At 39.5% G+C, this 15,786-nt stretch overlaps 1 protein-coding gene and 1 long non-coding RNA gene across 2 annotated transcripts in view; one reads left to right on the top strand and one right to left on the bottom strand.

Moving 5' to 3' along the window:
- The window catches only part of LOC134736212 (uncharacterized), a 149,614-nt gene that overhangs the window by 76,513 nt on the left and 57,315 nt on the right, over positions 1-15,786 (top strand). The gene's annotated exons all lie outside the window — the stretch shown is intronic.
- Positions 1-15,786, bottom strand: part of STEAP4 (STEAP4 metalloreductase) — a 45,976-nt gene that overhangs the window by 26,584 nt on the left and 3,606 nt on the right. The window contains exon 2 of the mRNA XM_063634846.1: positions 10,464-10,833. Within this exon, the coding sequence (XP_063490916.1) occupies positions 10,464-10,833 (370 nt within the window). The remainder of the gene's footprint in view (positions 1-10,463; positions 10,834-15,786) is intronic.

Here is a 15,786-nt window from a genome sequence, read left to right as displayed (position 1 = left end):
GAAGCTAGAATTCCTCTCTTTTTGAGAACCGGAGGCAAAATGAGTATGTTTGAGTGTGCAGGCCTCAGAAAAGAGAGAGTTCAAGGTGTGCCAGATTCAAGACTTGTCAAACTGTAGGTAAGGTTTGTTCCATAACTCTCTCAAGGAAACCTTAAAGAGTTGTCTCCCAAGAGCCATGAAATTATAATTTGATCAGATCTACTTATACATCTACTCTGTACCCCTAATAGCAACTATCACATAGTACAGCATAATGTGATAACGTGTCACTAATCAGTTGGGTGAAGCCATTAATAAAATCATTCTGCCTCTTTCTCTTTTTGAGAATTCAGTTTTGAATTCTGAAATAATCATTCATCCAAACATCTGAATTCCTCAGACATTATCCCCTCTGGACACATACAACCACTACTGTAGCACACAAATCAGAGATCTGGCTTGGCACATTCCAGAGGGTTGGAATGCAAATAACACCTTCAAACAGTATAAGATGTGACAGGATTTTTTATTTTAATTTAACAGCTGTAAATAGGAGGGCTTTTTTTTAAGTCCTTCCTTCTGTTTTATTATTCTTTCTGAATTTCAACCCAAAAGCCCTTGATGACTTGATAACATATTTGTAATGAGCCAAAACCCATCAATCAAATGTTTCCTTTCATCACAAGGCAAAAGGGCAGGAGGGGGTTCTGCAACTATATCAGTCTTCTTGTGATTCACAGCATATGTTTTAATATATCCCAGGGACAATTAGAAAGCAAAAAATATTTAAAAAAATAAAAACCTTCCATGAAAACACAAACGTATCCAATTTATTCACTGAGCTATTTCTGTATTTAGTGAGATCAAGGCTCTCTAGGGATAACAAACATTCACATTCAACTACATATTCTTTTATTGGCAGGTATGTATTACTGTAGCAAAATCAGTAGACCTTGGTTTAAAAAGATCACTGATAACAGTTTATTAAAAAATATGCCCATAATAAATGGCTTTTTCTAACATTTTTTGGACAGTTCAATCTTTAAGCCATATATAAGTCATTTGAAAATATAAATGTATATTTTAAAATTTAGCTTTGTAGTTAGAAGTAGTGCTGTTTGCAAGGGCAATTTCTTCCTGGTGATATTCATGTATAATTTTCAAATTCTTTCTTTTAATATACACATTAACACATTCCTTCATCAGATAATTATTGATCACCTATTGTGTACCACATGCTATTCTATAGGTTGAGGGTAAAGAGATGAATAATACAGATCTCATACAGAGTTTGGAAATGTTGTCTCCTTACAAAGTGCTAAGCCTGATCTCTGAATTTGTGTGCTTCAAAAACAGTGTGTGTGTATATTATTATAAGAAAGTTGGACAACACACACATAAAAATAAGATGATTTCAGTTGGTAGTAAGTGTTCACAAGAATTCAGAGCAGAGTGATGGAATAGAGAATGTTGGGAGGAGACAGAGAGGGAGACTAGTTTTGAGAACTGTTTAGCATAAATCTCTCCAAGGAGGTGCCAGTCAAGTGAGGGTTGCCAGATTTAGCAAATAAAAATACATAATGCCAATTAAACTCAAATGTCAGATAAACAATGAATACTTTTCTAGTGTAAGTATATCCCCTGCAATATTTGGGACAAATTTGTACTAAAAACACAAATGTGTTTTAATATGAAATTCAAGTTTGAGTGGGCATCATGTATTTTATCTGCCAACCTTAAATCAAGCTGAGACCTGACAGACAAGAAGCAGTTCGCAGGTGAGTTTTCCAGGGAAGGGGGAAAGTGAGTGCACATGTATGAACTAACTGTGGTAGCAAAGGGCAACCCTTACAAAAATATAGATGCTCCTCAATTTATGATGGGGTTACATCCCAATAAGCTCATAATAAGTTGAAAACATAGTGACAGAAATGCAATTTATACACCTAAACTGCCCACATTTTAGCTTGGCCAAGCCTACCTTAAATATGTTCAGAATACTTAATTAGCTTACAGTTGGGCAAAATCATCTAACATGAAGCCTATTTTATAAGAAAGTGTTGATTATCTCATGTAATTTATTGAATACTGTATTGAAAGTGAAAAACAGAATGGTTGCTTGGGTACTCAAAGTATGGTTTCTCCTGAGTGCATACTGCTATCGTGCCATTGTCAAGTAAAAAAATCTTAAGTTGAACCATTAACTTACATAAGTTGGGGACAATCTGTACTCAATTTAAAATAGCCTAATTTGCAATTAGATTAGTAAAGAAGCTATTACTGACATTTAAAAATAATTTAATAGCTGGGTCATGTGAAATGAAAGATTATGAAATGCTTTTATATATTTGCAGCTCTTTTTAACTGAGTGAGAATTGGAGAATGTGGTCAGAGGAACAGGGTCCACTGGAAAGAAACTTCAAGCTTGTGTATTAGTATCCCTTTTTAATTGAATACCAACCAGAACTAAGATAAACTCTTCTGATATTAAAATATAATTTGATTGGAAATTTAAATTCTAATTACATCAAACTGGTTCTTGTAAACACACACACACACACACACACACACACACACACACACACACACACGTTTTACTCCAGGGGGAGAGGAACTTGAGTTAAAGAGAGTAAAAGCTTGTCCAAACTAATTTTCAGAACCTACATCTAATTTCTTAGACATGTGCAATTCTCATAAGTTCATATTCCTGCCCATTCTCTTACTATCAGTTTAAGTAAAAATTAAAGCAATACTGTAGCATGATAAATCATCAACTTGTGATTTCCAAAATAAGTTCTAGTAACTACTTAAGTTGCTAATTGCTATAGATTAATATAAATATATCATTTAAAGCTCTTTTTCTACATAAAGAAACTACTTCGGGTTGGTTGCTAAAAAACTGATTATTTCAATTGTTTTGTGAGAAAATGTTTTGTATCCCATAGCAACTGAATTTGCTGATTAGTTTTTATGCTAGACAATAGAATGGCACACAAAAACACAGCAATCTTAACTTGCACAGTTTCATCAAGTCACAAGAGCATAACTAAAGGCAATCTTTACATTAATGTTCTGTGGAGATATATCCTACATGAATTGCTAACAACTAGCTATGAACTAACTATGTCATACGTGGCAACTAAAGTGATTGTTAGTAATATTTTACTAACACTCTGTAAATTATGAGGAAAGTGAGGTAATAGAGATCTATGTTAACTATTTTAATTGTATTTTAGGATAAACTTATTTATCTTAAATTTAGGTTCTTTGTTGAAATTCTAGTTCAATTAAAAATCTCATTAATACATGTTGCCACATTTCGACCTCAGCAGTATCTGTCAAGATAAATTAAGATTGTTTTATAATTCTCTGGCCAAGAATTTCATCAGGTAGTTTCATTATCTGCTGTCCAAGCTGGTTAGTTTATCTGATTAAAGCCCAGGACTCATGACAACAAGGTCAGGGATTCAGTCGTGTCTCCGGGTTAATTTACCTTAACTTCCATTTACATTTTAAATCCTGAACAACTTCTTACAAATCTGTGGGTCACAAAAGATTAGGCATCCGGTCATGACCGGGACCAGTGGATTGCCACTATCAGAAAAACAGCTCTATCTCATGGCTTTGGTGGCATTTGGCTTGTACATACTACATAAGCATTTGCTTAGTCTGATGATCTGCATCAACTCCCCTAATATTTAGTGTTCATTAGTGGGTTTTGCTTTCCTAGGTCTATTGTGGTCAGAGATATTTGGGAAGTAATTTGTAATTTCAATTTTGAATTAACTTTGTTCAAATAAAATTTCTTAAGAATGGGCATTTATCTTTAGATTAAGGCCAATAGGAATTATCTAAATACCAGTAACTGCCAGTTAGTTTGGAGAGAGCAGTTTTGTTGTGGATCTTGACCCCACCCCCAATCCTTGCTGTTGGAGGAACTCCATTCTGCTTTAAGGTATCTCCCAACCATTTTTAGAAATCTCCGGGGGCAGTCCGCAATGCTTATGAATATAGCCTACTTCATCTTCTTTTGGGTAACTTCTAATATGGCTCTCAGAGGCAAGAACTCCCCATGGCCCCAATGCCTCTGATGTTTGCTGAGACCCATCAGATGGAGCTGCTGGGTATAATCTGGCCTTGCAGCTGCTCCATTTCTGACCTCAGGGGAGAAAGTGCTCTTGAAATTCCCTCCTCTAACCTTTTGTAATATTCTGATATACAAGCTTGAGAGCATTGCTAGTTGATAAATATTTTAAAATAAACAGCTCTTGCTTTTTAGTTTCAAGGTTTTTATTTTATTTTAGTTTTTGAGACATACTCTTGCTCTGTCGCCAAGGCTGGAGTGCAGTGGTATGATCTTAGCTCACTGCAACCTCTGCCTCCCGGGTTCAAGCGATTCTCATGCCTCAGCTTCCTGAGTAGCTGGGATCACAGGTGCATGCCACCATGTCCAGCTCGTTTTTTTTTTTTTGTATTTTTAGTAGAGACGGGGTTTCACCATGGTGGCCAGGCTGGTTTCAAACTCCTGGCCTCAAGTGATCAGCCCCTCCCTCCACATCCCCTATGCCACCTTGCCCACCTTCGGCCTCCCAAAGTGCTAGAATTACAGGTATGAGCCACTGTGCCTGGCCTAGTTTTCAGGTTTTTAATCTCAGCCTTTCAGTGGTGTGGCTGTGGCCAGCTTGCCAGCTGAGAGCTTGAAATCAGTCATGGTAGGAGTTTTTACTTTATGACAATCACCAAGTGCTACAAATCAGGACTTTTTTTTTCATTAGAGAGCCATTTACCAACATACCGCTGGCTCTTCCCCTGCCTCTTTTACCCTTTTCCCCAAGACTCTGGAATGTGACCACAAAAATGGGAAAATAATTGGGCTGATGGGATAATACCATTTTCCCAGTCCTGGCTGAATCTGAGCATAAATCTATTTTCTTAGGGCCTCCCCTTCTTACAAGGCTCCTAAGTTCTTTAGGAAAACAGAATCCATGTGGTTTCCCTACCCCAACAAAGGTTCCAGACCCTCTCTACCTCACACATGGCATCAACACAATTTTAGCTATAAACCTGATACCTTTAGACTCTTGGTTCCCTAAGGGAGATAGATACAGGGACCCATCTGTGTACCACCATCCCCAGCACATATTTTAAAGTTATTCAGACACACCTCAGAACTAGGGTAAGTGCAGTTTAGGATCTCAACTATGAAAACCAGAGGCAACTGGCACACTTTCATTATTAACTGCAATGAACCATTTACCAACCTGATAATTGCTTTCTCCTCAATCTCCTCCCATTTCTTGTACCACTTACGTCAGGGAATTGAATAGGATGAAGAAATCACGTTAGTACTTTGGTACTGGAGAAAAGCATATCATTCTTAGACAGGGTCTTGCTCTGTCACCCAGGCAGGAGTGTAGTGGCATGATCATGGCTCATGCAGCCTTGACCTCCCAGGCTCAAGAGATCTTCCCACTTCCGCCTCCCAAGTAGCTGAGACTACATGTATGCACTACTACACCTAGCTAATGTTTTAATTTTTATTTTTTGTAGAGATGGGGTCTTACCATTGTCCAGGCTCATCTTGAACTCCTGGTTTCAAGTGATTCTCCTACCTCAGCCTCCTAAACTGCTGGGATTATAGGCGTGAGCCACTGCACCTGGCCCCATATCACTTTTTTTTTTTTTTTTCCAGACAGGTGGAGTGCAGTGGTGTCATCCTCTGCCTCCTGGGTTCAAACTATTCTCCCACCTCAGCCTCCCAGGTAGCAGGGACTACAGGCATGCACCACCACGCCCAGCTAATTTTTGTGTTTTTGGTAGAGATGTGGTTTCACCATGTTGGCCAGGCTGGTCTTGAACTCCTGAGCTCAGGCGATCCACCCGCCTCAGCCTCCCACAGTGCTGGGATTACAGGCGTGAGCCACCGTGTTTGGCCCAATATCACTCTTTAAAACGAATTAGAATACAAAATATTACAAATAAATTTGTAACTACAATATAGTATAGCAACATAATAGGGACACTAAATCACAAAATACCAAGGTTCCTGCAGTTTCTTCTACTTTAAATAAAATGTTATAATAATTTCAACTATTCACTTTATATGTGCTATACAGTTCAAAGCAACCTCATGCCTCTCCCTGAATGGTAGGAAGTTAAAATGTGGACTTTGCGACTGCACTTTGACCCTGTTAACTAATATTATGCAGGCAGCATCCATACTCATTATGTACTATGTCCGTAAGGTAAGCATCTTCCAAAAATAAAAATCAGTGTTATTAGCAATGTCTTGTTTTCAACAGAAATTTATTGAATAGCCACACTAAGAGGGATAAAGTGAGAAATGAGATGGACCCTGTCCTCAAGGAGCTTTGGTCTTGGGAAAGATGAAGCATATAATCAAATTGTGGCAATGCATAGTGTAAGGGCCAGAGCAGACGAATGTGTAGAGAGGATGGGAGCCTACAGGGGAGGAGGGACTTGAATCTGCCAGGAAGAAGAACAGGTAAGTTTTCCAAAGTCTGTGCAAAAGTTTTGCAGCCACAATTTAACTTGAGCTCAAAACTGTTTTCACACCCTGTAAAAAGAGCAGGTATAGATGAAAGATGAACAATCAGCGATGACCATTAATTATCCCTTCCTATTTCTACGCTCCACAGTGCTGGTGCCATCAGCTCTCTGAGCCCTGGCTCTGTTCTTAATGCATTTTTTTCTTTAATATTGGGTGCTGGCCAGGCGTGGTCACTCACGCCTGTAATCCCAGCACTTCGGGAGGCCAAGACAGGCAGATCACTTGAGGTCAGGAGTTCAAGACCAGCCTGGCAAAAATGGCAAAACCCCATCTCTACTAAAAATGCAAAAATTAGGTGGGCTTGGTGGTGCATGCCTGTAATTCTACCTACTCAGGAGGCTGAGGCAGGAGAATTGCTTGAGCCCAGGCGATGGAGGTTGCAGTGAGCTGACATCGCGCTACTGTACTCCAGCCTGAGTGAAGGAGTGAGACTGTCTCAAAAAAAAGAAAAAAAAAATTGGGTGCTGAGGCCAAAGTGACTAGCTTGTATTCTACTAATAACCTTTCAAGAGCTGTGCTATATGGTTTTATTATCTTTTAGCCTTCTTTTTATTTAGAATTATAGTTTCTAACTTTTCAAAATTACTCTTTGCACACATTTTCCTTCCTTTTAAGATGAAAAGGGAACTTTATCCTGAAGTTAGGATCGATCATATAATCCGCATTGAAAAGAAAAAAAAGTCCGGCCGGGTGCGGTGGCTCATGCCTGTAATCCTAGCACTTTGGTAGACCAAGGCGGATGGATCACCTGAGGTTTGGAGTTCAAGACCAGCCTGGCCAATACGGCGAAACCCCATCTCTACTAAACATACAAAAATTAGCTGGGCATGGTGGTGGACATCTATAATCTCAGCTACTCAGGAGGCTGAGGCAGGAGAATTGCTTGAACCCAAGGAGCGGAGGTTGCAGTGAGGTACTCCAGCCTGGGTGACAGAGCAAGACTCAGTCTCAAAAAAAAAAAAAAAAAAAAAAAAGTCCTCCCAAAGTAGCTTTTCAGAAATATGTGACTGCCAAATTACAGTACAGTAAGACCTCTCCACACATGGCTGAATAAACTCTTACAGAACATTGTGGAGAAGAATTTAGATTGGGATGTCAATGTCCTGCCTAGTTAATTAGAGTGTACATACTTCCTTAGTAGAATAGTGTGTTCTTTTGCACTGATATGTTTCTGAAAGAGGATCTTTAAAGAGCACAAGGATTCATTGTTTTCTATTCCTTAATGACTTGGGAAGAACAAATTGTTAATGTATGTAGGCCAAGTATGTTTTCTTAGCATGCCTTGTTTTATGCATTAATTATTCTTTCCTTATTTATTTATTTAGTTTGATTCCTTCCAGAACTGATTTCTTCTTAACAGAAGGACAAATACTAATTCAAATCACTTTGGAAATGACCTAAAAGTCATCAGAAATATCTCGAGTGGAGTTAACACAGTATATAGAACTGTTCAGGAAGTTTTCATAATGAACCAATAAACCATTCTCTTTAAATCTGTAAAGAACAGAGACAAATAGGTAACTTCAGAGGTCTTATCTCTGTAAACCTTACATTATTATTATCTGGCATAAACTTACAACAAACAAATAAACAAAAACCCACCCAGAAAACTTCACTATCCCCATCCTATTCTGCATTGTTATAGTAAGAATTTTTGGTAGATGTAGCTGCAGGCACTAGCAAATGACCTTCTCAGAGGACAACCCAGAGAAAACTAGCTACAAAGTGCCCTAGCAAAGTGCCCAATCTTCAGGTTTTGAAGGACTACTGTGTTGCTGCTGTTTGTGTGTGTGTGTGTGTTTGCTAGCAACTTATCAGTTTCCCTAAGATTTTCCAAAAAAAAAAGATTTTTAAGTAGCATTTGATAAACATGTCTAAATTAATTATGAAGAGAACTAGATGGTAAGGATCCTAAAACAGTGGAATGTGTTCCTGAGAGTGACAACAGAATCAGCTACCCAGCCTTTAAAAGGAGAATTTATATCCTTTTAATAACAGTATTAATAATAGTAGGGTGATTCAGGGGAAATCCTTCAAGAGACAAAGTAATGCAGAGTGACCACTCTGAGTTTCTTTGAATATAAAATTCCATAATAAATGAACTTATTTTTCTTAAAATTGTTCACACATAGTGCAAAGCCTAGGGTTTTTAATTTATTAACAAGCTTAAAAAGTCTATTTAGTTCCTTCTGAACAACAGTTAGCAAGCTTTAGTAAGGCAGAAATCTGGAAATTGTTCTTCAGCTAGAGGCCAGGCCTTGTACACCTGGTTTCTGAACAACGTGAACTTCAACAATGTGAACAACGTGAACCTTAGTGGAACCGTAAATGCTACCAAATAGAAAAACTGCTATGACCCAATTTCTCTGTACACATGTACCATTTACTTTGCAACCTTGGAGCCTGATAAATAGGAAGTGTCTCATCCTGTTTTCTGGGTTGGCAGTGTTTGCCGTGCAGGTAGAATACATGCAGGTCACATCTCATATTGTGCTAAATCACGGCATTCTGAAAAACTTGGGACCTTGCAAAAGGCCGTATCTCAGAAAAGTTACGGCTTCAAATGTGCCATTTTATAAAATTATACCTACTGTATCAGAAAAGAAAATGTTCTCTCATGTAAGTGACATTTATATGACTGCCATTTGTAGGGAATAGGACATTCTCACATAGCAAGGCTGAAGAATGGTTTCGAAAGCTGAGAGTATTCTCTGAATGATAAATGTGGTAGAACTTTAAGATGCTCCTGTGGGAAGAGACTCTCCCCCCACAACTGGAGAGTTTCCTTATAAAAATGGAACGTGCATTATTATGAAAAAAGTAACCACTGAATTATAGTTGTAGCATTAAGGAGATTTTCTATATATTTCAAACTTGCAGGCATCTTTAGTCATGGCTTTTCACCTTGTTAGAGTTGAACTTTCTGGATCATCTGGCCCAATAGCCAGCCTTTTATTTTACATCTGTGGAAACTGAGGCTGAGATATTGAGCTTCTAGTTATTATAGAACTAGGAATAGTATTCTTCCTCCCCTCCTCCATTCTCTATCCAATTCACTTTCTCAGCTCACTGCAACCTCCGCCTCCCAGGTTCAAGTGATTTTCCTGTCTCAGCTTCCTGTGTAGCTGGGATTACAGGCACCTGCCACCACGCCTGGCTAATTTTTGTATTTTTAGTAGAGATTGGGTTGCACTATGTTGGCCAGGCTGGTCTCGAACTCCTGACCTCAAGTGATCCACCGGCCTTGGCCTCCCAAAGTGTTGGGATTACAGGCTTGAGCCACCGTACCTAGCCTCAGCACACCAATCTTTTAAAGAAAGTTCCTAAATTACCATTTAGAGGTGGGAAAAAGAATAATAAAATTCTGTCTCTGGACAAACAAACGGAACTGAGGCTTAATTTACTCTTCACAATAAATTATATTCTGAACAATCTTCCTCCAGAAAAATAACCTTTAAATTGCAAGAGGAAATTTAAGTCAAGATAAAAAACGGAAGTGGTTGCAGGTATCAGGACAAATTTTTAGTTCCTGGTCAAGAAGCAGTCTCGGATCTGAGGCCTTGGAGATCGCTAAAGCCACATTCTTCCAGCCTATTTTTTGATGGGCGCCCCAAGAGTGCGCCAATCCAGAAGTAAGATGCAGAGAAGAATCTAACCTCCTAATTTTCCCCCTTTGGGCTTCTCTGCACCCTGGGGTAGGGATGAGCCTTAAACTCCAGGAAGTTAGAAGCTTGCTGAATCGCGGAGCAGCCTCAGGTGACTTTCCTCTAAAGGGATGCCGGAGCGCGGCGGGGAGTTTGCAAGCACCTGTTCCTCAGTGCGAGTGGGCTGGGGAGTGGGGTCCTAGCAGCAGGGACTGGAGATGAGCTGAGGCAGATAAGGGACGGGAGCCTTGTGGCGAAAAGTGACCCACCTGTGGGAGAGGCGCTTCCAAGGAGGAAGCGTCCAGCGCAGCCGGTGCGCGCCGCGGGCCGGGCGGGTAGAGCGAAGTTTCGCCGCGCCTGCAGCTCAGTGCTGCGGCTTGTGGCTCTCGCTGCTATAAGAAGCCAGAGAAGGGCGGGACAGTCCGCTAAATTTCGCAAGAGAAGCGAAGAACTTGTTTCCTGGAAGAGTTCAAGCTGAGAATCCCAGCAGCTGGAAGGACCGGAACTTCTATACTGCGGTGCTGCTGATGGTGCCGCTGACCCCTGGGAAGCAGGGATTTTAAGGGTTTCACCCGAGCCCTTGGCATCTGTGCATCCCAGGGTGATTGAGGTTTGAAGAGGTCTAGGAATCCCCCTTTCCTAAAGGAGCAAGAAGGATCTCTTTGAGTAGCTGAGAAAACAGCACCTGGACTAGGCTTCTAGGCAATTCTTTTGCCATCTTGTCTCAGTTTATAGAAAAGGTGGTATCTTTCCCCTCTGCCTGGAAGCCATGGGTTATTATGGGGCTCATAACTTGGAAGATCTTGAGTTTTCAGGTCTTAATTTAGGTAGATTAAAGAAATAAATGAAAGAGAGATAGGGATACCTTATAGTATATATGCAAATGGATTGGTGCATCTTTCTACATAGAAGGTCAAAAACCACAGCCATGGTTGTTTAAGATTGAAATAATCCTGATAAACTATGGGGCAAAGCATCCATACACTCCCAAACTCTGTAATCTAAATCCCAGGGTCTTCCCAATGATCTCCACCCAGCCATGGGTCTTAAATTCCACAGCATACGCTTGCCGAGCTCCAGAGTCCCAGTCACATGGGAGGCCTGTTCCTCCCATAGAAAGGGGTCGTTGAGTCAACCTTCCCTTTGTCTGGATTGCAACTCTCTTCATAGCTTCTTGTGGGGTTGGTCAGACCCCATGTCTTTCAAGAGGTCTTTTCTTAGCCATTAGTTGCAATTAATATTTTCTTTCTCTATACAGTAGTTTATAATTTCAGCACAGCAATTAAGACAATTTGCCTTTCAAAAGAGTTATTATCAGGTGTGTGTGTCTTGTCCTGGACTGCAGTCTTCGAGAGATGACACCCTAGTCTTTTCAGTCTGGAATTTTCCACAACACTTAGCAAAGTGCATTACTTAACAATGGGGATTTATTCTGAGGAATGCCTCATTAAGCAATTTATAAAATATATTCTGAGGAATGTCTCATCAAGCAATTTCGTCATTGTGTGAGCATCATAGAGTGCTCTTACACAAACCTAGATGGTATCATCTACTACAGGCCTAGGCTAGAGGGTATATAGCTGATTGCTCCTAGTCTACAAACCTGTTCAGTACGCTACTGTACTGAATACTGTAGTCAGTTGTAACACAATGGTATTTGTGTATCTAAGCATAGAAAAGGTATAGTAAAAATGTGGTATAAAAGATAAAAAAAGGTATACCTATATGGAACACTTACCATGAATGGAGCTTGCAGGACTGGAAGTTGCTCTGGGTGAGTAAGTGAGAGAGTGTGAAGGCCTAGGATATTACTATACACTACTGTAGACTTTATAAACACTACATTTAGGCTATGCTATTATAAGAAATATTTTTCTTTCTTCAATGGTAAATTACCCTTAGCTTACTGTAACATTTTTACTTTTTAAACTTTTAAGTTTTAAAAAACTTTTTGACTGTTTTGTAATAACACAGCTTAAAACACATATTGTACAGTGTGTACAAAATAGTTTTTGTCTTTATATCCTTATTCTATAAGCTTTTGTCCCATTTTTAAAAGTTTTAATTTTTTTGCTAAAAATGAAGACACAAACACAGCTATTAGCATAGACCTAAACAGAATCAAGATATGTGATATCACTGTCTTCTACCTGTATGTCTTTTGTTACTGAAAATTCCTCAGGGGCAGTAACATGCATGGAGCTGTCTTCTGTGACAGCAATGCCTTTTCTGGAATATCTGCTGAAAGACCTTCCTGAGGCTGTTTTACAGTTAACTTTTTAAAAAAGACAAGTAGAAGGAGTACACTCAAAAATAATTTTATAAAAGTACATATAATAAATACATAAGCCAGTAATGTAGCTATTTATTATCATTATCAAGTATTACATACTGTACATAATTGTATGTGCTATACTTCTATAAGACCGTCAGTGTAGTAGTTTTCTTTACGCCAGCATCACCACAAATGCGAGTAATGTATTGCTCTGTGATGTTACAACAGCTACAGTGTCCCTAGGCAAGAGGAATTTTTCAGCTCCATTATAATTTTATGAGACCGTTATTATATATGCAGTGCATCATTGACTGAAACATTGTTAGGTGGTGCGTGAGTGTAATTGGTACTTAATATTTATTGCACTCATTAATTAATAAATCTACTGCCAATTATTATATTTTGCAAAAAATTCATCCGATAGTATTCTTTAGCCAGGGAAGAACTTAAAATATTCATTGATTTTATAGCATCTGATTTTCCCAGCTTGCAGACTAATAGGCAAAAGAGGGGTGTGCACCCATGGAAGAAGATCCACTGTGTGTCCCTAAGAGTCTTCATAGATGTTCAACACAGTTTAGGAGACTTGCCTTTTGTCTACCATTTGGTTTTAAGCCTTGATGGGCACAGAAACTTGATAAGGACACTGAGCCTGAAACAACCAAAATGGTGACTTGTTAGTTGTTAATGGAATATAAAGCAAATAGTTACTGTAAAAATACAGTTGCTAAGGGCACCAGACATTATGGCCATCACATTCTCTCCATGTAGACATATCCTGTGGAAGCTATTTTATATGCAGAAGCTGCTGGATAAACAGAGGAGTGAGTTATAAAATTCCAAGGTTTACTGACATCTGGTTAAGAGAGTAGCTACATCGATGAATGCCATTTAGAAGCACAAGCTGGGGTCTGTGGACCAGGTCACTCTGGTTTCTAGGTGATGTTTGGATCCATTATGAGTTGACATAATGGACAACCATATTCTCAGATGCATCCTCTGAGTAAAAACAGAATCATTGCTTTATAAACTTATTATTATTAGGTGGATAAAAAATTTTGAAATGTGATTTTTATGAGAGGCAGATATTTTTCAGTTTGTAAGTTATTTTCTTTGCCAAAGGCAACTGGAGTCCTAGAAAAGGAAGATTAAATTACTGGGATATGAAGGATGGAAAAAAATGCCTTTATTACTGCAAAACTTAAGAGGCACTTGACATATTTATCTTGTGGTTTAAAGATTGATTTTCCCCTTGGGCCTAGGAGGGACACACAATTCATAACTCTCCCAGTCTTTCTGTAAACCCTTGCCATAGGGGAAAATTAAGCTTCCCAAAGATGTCAGCAACCTGAGTACCCGAGGACTTCCTGTGGGCAGGATTCATCTTTCTTCCTGCAGTTTTATACTCAGAGCTCCAGATAAACCTTCCCAGATGTTGTGCACCACCAAAGCGTTCTTATTTAGGGATTTCCACATTTACTGGGCCCCTGAGTCTTTCCTGCTACTTCCTCTCTCCTCATCCTACTATGTCAAAGGCCCCAAACGGCAGAATTTAGGCAAACTGATGAAGTAGGCCTAGAGCCAGTGTTCAATAAATGTTATTAAGTGATTGAATAAAAATTACCTTTAACATTTTGTATCTCCCTTTCAATGTCATTTTTCTCCTTTTCTGGGGCTCCCCTCTGTGCTATCTTGTGTCTTGGGCATTTATCCCTCTTCCCCAAGTCCTCTCCTTACAGTGTTCCACACCTTCTTATGGGGTGGAGTGGAGCTTTCAACAGGTGCTGGACCAGGAGGTGACTGACTTGATAGTCTATAATTAGCATGTGTATGCGAATCTCTTATTGACTTAAAGATTTGCTCTAGCTGTTTTTGAAAAAAAAAATTTTTTTTTGAAGGACTCCTAGAGATGTCTCTGTCTAACCCCCAGAAATGAATCTCTATGGCAGGGATTTCAGGCGCTCTGGGAGATATATTTGAATATTGGTGTAAGGAATATTTTGTCTTTTGCTTACCTAGCATCCAGGACCAGGACTAAGTGAGGTGAATGAGGAGGCTAGGGCACCAAATTTGTGGAGGTGCTCACTCTCAAAACCCAGTCTGCAAGATCCTGAAAATAAATGACTTCTTAAATATTTTTCCTTTGGTGCCTTCCTTGCCTGCTCTAGTCCTGGTCCTGCAGCATCCATTTCTCTTTGCTAATTATATCTTCATTTTCGTTTGATAAACGCCCTTGGACAATCTTGATCCACGTGGTTCAAGTTGAACCCACGGCACTGGGGTTCCAGGATCAGGCACCTGACTTAGGCCGGGCCATTCAAAGCGCAAAGCCTTGTCCACAGTGATTGGTTCAGTGAAGGCATGTGACCTGAGTTGGGCCAATAGGAATCTTTCCTGGAACAACCTGGAAGCAGCACACTCTTTACAGAGGGTTGTCGAACTGCTAAAAAGCAAGCCTGGATCACTGTGAGGAGAAAGTCCGCCTGAGAGAGGCCACCTCAGGGGAAAAGAGAGCAAAGAGATGAGAAGAGACAGATTTCTGCAATTGTTAGAGTGCCGTATCTGAAGAAAGCTGTATACTCTGGGCTTTTTAGTGACATGAGTCAATAATTGAATGTCTGTTATTTGTATAAAATGGGATTGGGCAGGATGAGAAAGGCACCTGCTCAGTGAGACTTCTGTGATTGTAATGCCTACTGAGGTGGCTTCATCACAACATGTGGTCAGAATGAGGAAGGCATTTGTTGTTAAAAAAACAAAGCAAAACAAAAGCCTTTCTGAGTTTTCTTGTAGTAGCTTTGGGACTTGGATAAATAATCAATTTCTGTGGCTGAAGTTTTTCAGCTACTTCCTGGTATATTCAGAAATTTATTTTCCTGTCTCAGAAAACTCTTTTTCTACTTCTTTCCTATTCTAGTGGGGGTGGACAGGTAGAATCCTTCTCCTCCTTTTTCCTGAAACTGCAAAGGGTATAGTGAAGAAGCCAGGCCATTGACCTTGTTTTAACCAATTTCTAGGACTCCTGCCAACACAGACCAGGAAGCAAAACCAAACAACATTTTGCTGCCCACCTGCACCCAAAAAAAGTACTGATGGGAAAATACGTCAGACACTGACAGTATTGGAGTCTGGACTAGGGATAATGTCAGGAATGACAATAAAGAACTTAAAAATAAGACCTAAAGAACTTGACTTTAGGTTCAAGAGAAGTTTGAAGAGGAAGAGATGAGTATGTGGGATAAGTGAATAATAATATTTTAAAACATCACTGACAAAGCCTAGAAGTGACAGACAGTTGCAGCTACTTTTGGGAATTG

The sequence above is a fragment of the Symphalangus syndactylus genome, chromosome 3 (assembly GCF_028878055.3).
Source record: "Symphalangus syndactylus isolate Jambi chromosome 3, NHGRI_mSymSyn1-v2.1_pri, whole genome shotgun sequence".
NCBI classification, from domain to species: domain Eukaryota; kingdom Metazoa; phylum Chordata; class Mammalia; order Primates; family Hylobatidae; genus Symphalangus; species Symphalangus syndactylus.
Note: the sequence above shows the minus strand (reverse complement) of the source record. Positions and strands in the feature narration are given on the sequence as shown.